This window comes from Acanthisitta chloris, unplaced genomic scaffold (genome assembly GCF_000695815.1).
Source record: "Acanthisitta chloris isolate BGI_N310 unplaced genomic scaffold, ASM69581v1 scaffold99, whole genome shotgun sequence".
NCBI lineage: Eukaryota > Metazoa > Chordata > Aves > Passeriformes > Acanthisittidae > Acanthisitta > Acanthisitta chloris.
This window is the reverse complement of record NW_008692854.1, coordinates 159,199-169,358: the sequence shown is the minus strand read 5'-3', so window position 1 is coordinate 169,358 and position 10,160 is coordinate 159,199. Positions and strand designations below refer to the sequence as shown.

Genomic DNA, 10,160 nt, shown 5'->3' with positions numbered 1-10,160 from the left:
GAAAGAGATTAGGAGAGAAAGGGGAGAGATAGTGGGAGAGTCAACATCCAGCAGCATCCTGTTCATCCATCTACATATTTTTGACAAGGGTGGCTGCTGCTGACCTGACAGTTCTACTACATACTATTGCTACAGGTCTTGGAGAGTTACTCAAGTCTTCAGTGTCATCTAAATTACTAATTTGTGTTCAGAACATCTTTATTTTGGCAACAACTGTCAGCAAATCATAATTGCAATGATGTATCTCATGAAAAAAAGAAGCATTGGATGTGTTTACCAGTCTCTTGTAATTATTACATTTTTAAATGCAAAATGTGAAGGTTATTCTGACTTCCTTTCGAGGCCTTGGCGTTGCTATTGCCATGTTTATTTAATTATTGCTTGGATTTAGAGCATTCTTTCAGCTAATAGCACAATGTGGAAGTATAATGGCCTCTGACTTCCTGCATGTCTTTATTAGGTCACTTTCATGATGTCGTTTGGAGGAGAAAGTTCAGGCATTTTGCCTACCGAACTAACTGCTTGTAGGGAGGATGAACAGGAAAAAAGTCTTAGAAGGACTTAGAAATTTTGCTGAAAATTGGCGTTCTCCTCCTCTTGATTACATGTTTTCAGGGTAGGTATATCAGTGCTCTCAAACATATAGGATATACATGACTCTTCTTGTATCTTAAAATCTGTCTCACATGTGCAGCATTAGCCAGCCCTAGCAGGGATGTTTTCTTCCCTGTAATTTCCCCCTGAACATACTCAGATGTCAGTTTGAAGTAACGGACACTTTTTCTCAGAGATTTGGAGTAAATCCTTTTATTGAAAAAGTACTTGGTTGTTGAACCTTTGAAGACCAAACTGCAAAGGGTTTTTCTTAGTTACATTTTAAGCTTGCAGCGATAAAAGAAATACCAGTAATATTTTGATAATTGTTTTCCCTTAAGAAAAGGGGTATAAATAATAAACACATAACAGGCAATGCCATTTTGATATACTGTGATTAATTTGAAAAGTGATTAAAGGGAAATTTGAATAAAATCTTTGAATTGATTTTCTTCTTATGTTACCTTTAAAGTTACCTAATTTTTCTGAGAGCTTTTAAAGTGGCTCGCTTGGATTGATTCCCAATGCAATTTCTTTTCATACTAGATTATTGTAATTAATTATAAAGTCGAGGTTAACCTTTCTAGGTTGTCAATATCTGAGGACAAATGTCACAACTAACAAAGGCCAGGAAAGATTAGTCCTGAACCTGGGGGGATTGTGGGGGAGGAGAGGAGCTGTCATTACCTCTCAGGTGCTGGTGGTATTTTGTTTTGGCTTTATAAATGATTACCACTTCTCTTTTCAGCTGCATAAGTAGATACACAGTTTGAACAAAAAATGTTTTGAAAAATCCTAACAAAATAGACAGTTATTGATTTATGTGTGTTTAAAAGATTTTAGTTGTGGAGATAAGCTGTGCATGGTTTGATATCCTGACCAGTGTTTGCTATTTTAAAAGCCAGTGAGAGCAGAAAAGATCATAATTGTAATTTATGGTGAAAAATTGTTAGGTATAAGCTGTGTAGGATTCTTGAAGTGCTTGATATGATGTAAGGTATTTCTTTATTTTATGCTTTTTCCATAAATCCTCCAGGATTGTCCCTGTGTGTGCAGGTGCAGTCAGCTGCCAGGCTCAGGACAGCTTATCTAACCACTCTGAATGGCACTGTGCAGTAAGGCCCCGGATTGTAATTACTCATCATCTGCATTTCTGATCTGGGAGAAGGCCGTGTAGAATTTGATTCGTTTGGATAGCTGCTGCAGAATCTGACCATTCTGTGTGCCCCGGGTTGGTGCCCGACAAATTTCTTTTCTGCTGTAGACAGAAGACATAAAGATAAAAAACCTCCTAGCACAGCACTTACTTTTGCTTTTCAAGAACCAGTTTCAGGGCTGTTTGCAGAATACTGCTACTGCTCCACTTCTGCTAAACACTCATCTTTCTCAGTATATCTAAGTAGCCTGGAAACTTGACCTAATTAGTTAAAAAGGAAGAAAGATGAATTGTGGAATAGATGAACAGAATCTTTAAGTAACACTTTGCATAAGGACATCCAGGAGTACTTCTTAGCCTTGTAATTCCTCATCTTGAGTCCTTAGAAGTATGTAAGAGGAAGTTGATTGCAGCAGTGTAAATTGCTCTCCTGTAAGTTCTGTATGATTGAAATATGTCCCTTTTTGACTTGAAGCTTGTGAGCTGACATCCCATGCAATACTGAACAGCTCTGACCAACTAGTTCTGCTTCTCCCCACCCAAATTGTGGGTACAATGGCACTGCATCTCTGAGTGTGGGATGGGTACTTGGACTGCATGTGTGCTACTAGTTCACCTCCCTGACTGGTTGAACCTACCTGCCTTCCTGTTGATTTTTTTGTTGATGGAGATTATGAGATATGCCTGAGAGTAACAGTAGCCTGGTTGTTCCATAAAAATATCAGGATGATCTGTATCTGAATCTCTTTGTATGTCTCCCTTGTTTTTCAGCACATGCCTCTAGTTTCTTGTTTCTTCCTCAGAATGTGAGCACTTGCTTTTGCAGGGCTGTTTATTTTGGCATGTTTGTGTCTTAATTACAAAACTCAACCTAGAAATACTACTGTAATTCTAATCACTTGATTACAGCCAGGTACTTACAGAGGCAGCAGAGAACACAGGAGTCTGCCAGGAGGTTTTTCTGCCCCTGAGGAATTCACAGTCTTTCTCTCACTGGATGAATCTTTAGTATCTAGTAAGGGTCAACTTCTCTAACTGCCGATTTTCAGTAGAGTTGTAGGAAAGAAATTTACATCAAACTGTTCAGTAGATTCAAAATGAGAGAGGAGAATGTTCCCCTCCCAAGTGAAAGCCAATATACTCCTGTAGGAAAATGAACTAATAATCCCATAGTTTGTTTATGTATGGATGAACTCTGCTACCAGCAAAATGCTGGTAATAGAAAACATATTCAGTAAGAGAGAATATTTAAAAGAGGGCAAACCCAGGAGCTTTTTGCTCACTTATTCTCGTGATCTTTCTTACTCTGTCTTCATTAAGGGCAAGATTTTGTTCAATAGGCTATAGATGGTGGCAGTGAGTGATGAGCCCTGGCTCACGTCTTATCATATGTGCTCCCACTCTTCTTTTGAGCATTGGAAATGAGCATTTTACAACAATTCCTTAGTAATAGGTGACAGTCACCCCAAAGGAGAGGATTGTGTGTTTACATAGTTAACTTTAGTTGATGTCTTGGACAGCATTAAATGACAAATGATACTGGTTGGCTCTTTGTACCATCGGTAATCAAGTGCTAAGGGCATGTCTGACCCAAAGGAAGTGAAATCTCATGGTGAACATGAAAGTCTGAAAACTCAAACCTGATTTTCCCATAACTTAGTGTTTCCTGCTTCCCTCACTTCAAACTTGACAGCTGGATACAGCAAACTGCAGTTCAGACTTGAAGTGCATTTGTGCATGTGTGTTGTGGGGTACAGCTGTGCTGGTGCTGTGCTGGAACTGGGGCTGAGGCAGGTAATTAGTCAGAGCTGCTCACCCAGACACTGGATTCCCAGAGCTGAAGTGTGTTACAGATTGGAGGAACAGAAATCTGCAGGAAAATGTGTCAGCATTTTAATAACTCAAAGCCCAATCAGTAGAAGAATCTTGTATTTTAAAAACCTAAGCTTCCCATTACAAAATTACAAAAAATTACTGTTTTGAACTAGTGAAAAGGTCTCCTGCTTTAGAGAGATAAGATTCTCTTGGTTTCCAGAAGGGCATGACATTTTTCTAGTGTTTGATTATATTTGGTATATTAAATATGACCTCAGTGTTTAAGGTTGCTCAAGCTGTAAGAGTTCAGAAAGATTTTGGATGAGAATTTTTCAGTTTATTTTGCTAAGCCTCTGTAATAATTGTAAATAGTCATTCTTTTAAATAACAAATAGTAAGAGGTCAGATAATCCGTGTATGTATGACTCAGTATTTCATTACAAAGGAAAGTTCACAGCAGAAAAAATGTAGCTATGGTAAGAAAGTTCAGTATTTCACAGGGCTCATTGGTGTAGAAGCAAAAAAAAAAAGCTTAATGTGAAGAAAAATGTACAGAATTGTGAAACATGGTGGATAATTCAGAAGATAATGAGGTATAAGGAATACCAGTTTTCAGCTGTAGATGTTCACTGTTAGATGACAGACTTGCTTAAATACCAGGGAAGAGACAAGTGGAGTGACCTTAGCAGTGCTGTCGTTAATGGGGGATGGTTTTCTGTCAGTGTGTAATTTAAGATTGGCAAACTTATTTTTAAGTTTAAAAATCAAAGAAATGGGCTCAGTCATTTTTATGGTGATTCCTGAATATTCCAGGTACTAGACTGGGAATTTGGGAAAAGAGCTATGGATTTTCTGTTGCTACTAAGTTTTGTTAAATCTTATCACAGGTATCTCCAGTTATTTGCAGCTAATGTTTTGCAGTTTTCTTGCTTTTCTCAACATTTGATTTTTTAATTGTTGTTATTGTGTCAAATTCTCAAGTCCAGCGTCAGCAGAACAATGTTACCTTCTGTTTAAAAAGAAATAAATTAAAAATCCCTTAGTCTATACTTCCAGTTTAAGAGAGAACTTGGAAGCTGTAAGTCACATATATGAGGAGATAAATCTTTACAATTTCAGTCGCCATTTTTAGCAGCACTATTTTTCCTGTGGGTGGTGAGGTTTGATTCACGAGCTGTGAGTTAAACTGGCACTGCAGTTGTCTGGTGCCCTTAGGATGAGAGGGAAACTCTGTGTTCCTTTCTATTGTTAACACACAGGTAATTTGGAGCAGTAGATTCCAGATGTTGCACTTCCACAAAGCACCTTTTTTTTTTCCATGACATGCCTCATACTTTTTAATTGGCACTACATTAACTCATTTTCCCTGACTGTGCTAGCTGGAAGTTTAAGATGGTTTTCTGTACATGAGTGTTCTCATTTGTGCCATCAGTTTTGTGACTGCCAAAATTTCTGGTAAAATTCAACCTTTTCTGTTGTTTTATTTTGCAGAAAAGTACCCATTTTGGTGAGATATGAAAATTAGTCCACATGAACCTGTGCACAGGTTTCCCAACATTGTTTGTTCCAGTCAGATGCTGTTTGACAGGGAATGCCTCACACAATTTTTTTTCTTACCAGTAAAACACAATTCAGATCTCAGCTGAGGCATTAAAGACCTACTGATACTAGAAATAATTTATCATTCTTGTATCTTCCATCTTGTTAATCTCAATTCAGATTAAACTGTGCATGTAGCAGTTTAAATTATGGAGCATCGTTAGTGTTTCTTAGCAAATTCATGAGAAGAATGGCACTGATAGGCCTGTGGGACAAAAAAGTGTGGATGTGATTTGCCCTTTCATTTAACAAATTATTTTTGCAGGAATAGAACTGGTTAAAATTTTCCACTGAGAATTTTTTTCCATAAAATACTGTGGTTTTGTTTGATACGCAGGAAACTGCTATTACTGCTTAAAAGAAACCCCTAAAGCATAGGTTTGGCATAGAAACCTGTGCAATTTAAAGAGTCATTTTATTTCTATGGTATCAAAAATACAAATCAAAACAAGGTGAATGTTTTCAGTTAGATGCTTAAATTGTTGATTCACAATAAAAATTATGACTTAAATATCTCTGAAACATCTCACAGGAAAAACTAAAAACTTAAGAGTTCTTCATCTCTTGTGTATAAGAGAACCACATTGCTTTTCCAAACCCACTCTGCTGTTAGTTGGGTAAGACTGTCTTAAATCCATAGTGACAAGATTTGAGATGTATGTAATTTGAAGACATGAACTTCAGTGACATGATGTAATCTAAGATGGATTTTGCAGAAACCTATGCTGGGAATTTGGGTCTGTGTGCTGCAGGAGACCTGGGAAGCCTGGGGCATAGGCGAGAAAGCATCCTGTGCAGGAATGTGGTCCAGCTGTGTGTTACCTCTGTCCAGCTCTAAAGGCTTCAAAAGGCTTTTTTGTTTTATATTTTCATTTGCATAGAGTGGGGTTTGGTTCCCTCCCCCGAAGCTTAGCAGAGTCTGAAATAGACTATTTCACAAAGTTGTATTTTAAACCAGCGCTGTGCTAGTCCCTGGTGAGAGCAGAACAATATACACAGTACATGGTGTTGAGTGAGGCAGCTGCCTCCTACTCTGGCTGCTGGAGATGTGTCAGGATTAATCCAGTCTGTTCCCATTCAATTGCAGTGGTTCACAGCATATCCTACTGGACCAGGCCATAACTCCTACAACTATAGCTGACATTAACTGTTGTGCCTATAAAGCTTCCAGCTTTTCGCATTCAGTTGGCCTGTTTTGCCAGAGGAAAATGGCTTAGCTTTACATAGCAGTAGTTTTCCTGGGGGAAATGGGCTAGGGCAGAGAAAACTGTCCTGTACTTGTGCTGACATCTGCATCACAGTGGTGCAGAGGGACAGAGAAAAGTATTCAAAGTAATCTGTGGTCTGAAATATTCAGCAGATCAGCAGTTGTGCCTCAGTAAGGTTCTAAAGATGTAGTGAAGTGCACAGACCAGAAGAATCCATCTCACCCTGGTTTTACTGGAAAACTACAGAAGGGTTACCAAATGCTGTGCTGTGCAGGATGATGGATTCTGTGTGATTTAGGTCTCTGGTAGTACCATGCCCACAGTAAGATTTCCTTTGTCTTCTTTTGGTGTTTGCTTGAGGATTTACGTGTAGGTGAAGACATTACAGATGACTCATTTGTGGATTAGGAAGGGAAGAGGCTTGTCTTGCTTTTGTCACTTAAAGCTGCTATGGCAAATAAGTGTGGCAGGGTGCAGGAGCAGTGTCAGATCCACGGTGCATAGAGGATAAACACCAGCTTGCTTTCTCCTGGGCTGGTGTTAAATCCCTGATGAGAGGCTGCGGCTGAGCAGTGTTACGTTGTTGAGTTTAAGGTTGGAAGACTTGGTTGTCTGCTGATTACAAGCCCCTTCCAGCACCAGGTGGACTCTGCTCTCTGTACGTGGGACAGATGTTCCACTGAAATCTGTGACATTCAAACTCTATGTATGTTTTTAACTGAAAGTTTGGTTTGTCAACACTTCCATCAGTCTCTATTTCAGCCTGTTTCCAAGTGTGGTGTAGTCCGAGTCGCTAGCGTCAAATCCGTGACTGCTGACTTTCTGGTGGCAATGATCTTTGCACTGCCTTGTAATTTGGTCCTGCTTATGCAGGGGACTATTTTCCAGATCCTGAAAAGAAGAATCCTTTCTCTCCTTCCTTTAGACATGGGAATGTGATGCCTAGGGAGGTAGTAGAGTCACCATCTGTAGAGGTGTTTAAGGAGAGACTGGATGTGGCACTTAATGCCATGGTTGATGTGGTGGTGTTCGGTCGTAGGTTGGACGACCTCAGAGGTCTTTTGCAACCTTAATGATCCTGTAATTTTCTCTCACAGACAACTTCCCATGCAGTGAACTGACTGCAAGGAACAAGCAAACCTTTGGGCAGTTGTAAATCAGTTTCTCTATTCACACCCAGTTCTCCTTTCCCTTCCTTCCATACAGGTTGATAAAGTGTGTGGACAGCCCAGACAACACGAAGGGAACCTGTCAGCTGCCAATATAGTGCCAGTGAAGGAAGCCACTGAGACACAGACGTTCGTCATGGCCCATGCTAGCCTGAACAATAAAAGAAGGTAACCCTGAGCTACAGTTGCTTTGAAACAAATTCTCTGCCTCACAATTTGTGCTGTTGGTTCCTTGCACTGTGGTGTTTGAGCTCTGACACCTTGTCTGGGTGCTCTCCAGTCGTTCCCGTCACTGACAGACACGTGGCTCACTTTGTGGTATTACATTTCAGGTCTCTCCAAGAAAAGCTTTATACAGGCCAGACTTGATGTCATTATTAGCACCAAAGGTGTTCATTATCTCCAGAAGCTTTCAGTGTAAATGATGACAGCTTTTCCTCGACAAAGCTGAGTTTAATTACTTAAAATACAACTGCCCAGGCGTTTATAGACTTGAAGTGGGAAAGAGGAAGGGATGGAAAGATTCATTGCCCTGACGCCAAGTAAGTCCCTGATTTCACAGGGCTGAGGAGGAGTAATAAGATCACTGCAACCTCCTTGATTTGATACAAAAGAGAGAAGAGTGGAAGCATTTGTTTCGACTTGTTGTGTCCATCTTGGGTCCAGTTCTTCATCTCCATGACAGATGGAGACACCAGACAGCTGAATTACTGCCACTGGTCCAGGCAAGAGTATCCCTGCTCCCAGATCTCCTGTTTTTCTTTCACTTTCTCTCATGTAGACCCTGAATTGGTTTTCTGCAAATTTTAAGTGAGGAGGGAAGGATGTTTTTACAATTCCACTTGTGATACGTGAGTAGATACACAGCTAACTGGCCATAAAATCACAGTGACTTATTTCTGGCTGATGTAGTGTCCTCTGTAACAGCAGTATTCATCTGGAACAACTTCAGCCAAGTGAGTGGAATCATACTGGGCTTACACCTTTATCCAAGAACAGTATCTAATCTGCCCAGGGTGTCTGTCTGTATCTCTCTGTGTTGGATAAGTGGATGACAGACAGCAGTGTGAGAATGTCCGTAGCCTGGATTCTGGAGCTTGAGTTGTGAAGATGAGATTTTTATCCATTTCTGTTTTAATTCTCATCTTAGCCTGCATGAATGAAGCAAACACTGCTTTAAAAGATAAAAGTAACAACAGCAAGCTAAGTTTTGTGGGTGATGCTGATAATTTTATCCCTCTGTAATTGAAAACTGAAACATAACATTTTGTGCTAATGCTTGGAGCGAATCAATTTTTACCATGCAAATCAGAAAAAAAGAGCATTAAATAAATTACATTAATAAATCCAGCAGTAAAACTCCAAAGAACAGTTGTAGTACAATTAATGAAATATGCTTTTAAAAACCAGAGCCCTAGGCCATCTTCTCTGTAACTCATTGACTTTGCTAGGATTCATACACTAGCAACCAGCAATGCAGAATTACCAACCTATTAACAGGTGTCCTCTTAAATAGGTGCAGACTCCTTTAACAGACCCATTAAAGGTGTGTCTTTAATGGCATGACAGACATTCTTTCTCACCAGAGGATCTGCTCCCTCCCCTTGCCAACCATCTAGAATGATTTGGATCTTCTAAAACACAAGACGTGCAGATGGAAAAGAAAATAGACTAACGCACTGTAAATTAGACAGTTTGACAAAATTGGTCTGCAGATAAAATTATCCAAAAAAAAATCTAAACTAAGGCCATGCTTACATAATTAGCCTGAAGAGTCACTGAAATACAGTGTTGATAGGTATTGTGAAGAGCTTCTGCACTGCAAATGAATGATGGAACCATGCCATAAATAGTAAGAAGTGAAAAATGTGAAAATATTCTCCACAACTTCCTATAAAACACACATGGCCTGAAGCTTGTACTCTGCTTCTTGGAAACAATTGGGACACTGTAAATAGAGTGGAAGATGCTCTATTGGCTACATCACTGTGGTGTTCATTCTCTGTCATTTAATCACATATGATATCAATAAAAAGCAATTTAAGATAATAAAATTTTATAATACATGGGTGAAATCATTCCTGCAGTGGGTTGTGTAAAATGCACTCAGAGTGACAGATAACTGCCACAGGGGAACCAGATTATGAGGGTAATTACATGAATCTGTTTTGGTGCCTTTCCTTGTAGTGATTCTAAGAAATGAAGAGCAGTAATGTTAGCTCTCTGTCAGCTTGGGTGCAGGGTCATACAGGGAACTGGTCCTACTGAATCTCTCTGTGTAACAGACATCCCTCCAAGTGATCCTTAATTCAAGGGGAATATGGAATGCAACTCCAGCCTGTTAGAATAAGGAAAGACAAAGAGAAGCAATGAGCCAGCACTCTCCAAGTAAACAGAAAAGGTGTGTTTCATGCCCTTAATGAGCTGGAACATTCCCAAGCTCAAAGACATCTGTAGGAGAAGCCACAGTCATGTGGCCTCTCACCTCTTTTGTAGCATCTGCTCAGAGATGCCCTTAAAAACTCAGTGCCAAACAGCTTATACCTACAGATGGATGTTTGCTCCAAAGGTATTAATGTCTTTGCAGGCCAGTTACAAAATCAAGCTCCTTTTCCCAAG

General features: G+C 39.7%; 1 protein-coding gene across 1 annotated transcript in view; it reads left to right on the top strand.

Moving 5' to 3' along the window:
* The window catches only part of LOC103809930 (glypican-5-like), a gene marked incomplete at both ends in the record, with an annotated part of 209,586 nt that overhangs the window by 76,989 nt on the left and 122,437 nt on the right, over positions 1-10,160 (top strand). The window contains one exon of the mRNA XM_009082804.1: positions 7,579-7,709. Coding sequence (XP_009081052.1) covers positions 7,579-7,709 — 131 coding nt within the window. The remainder of the gene's footprint in view (positions 1-7,578; positions 7,710-10,160) is intronic.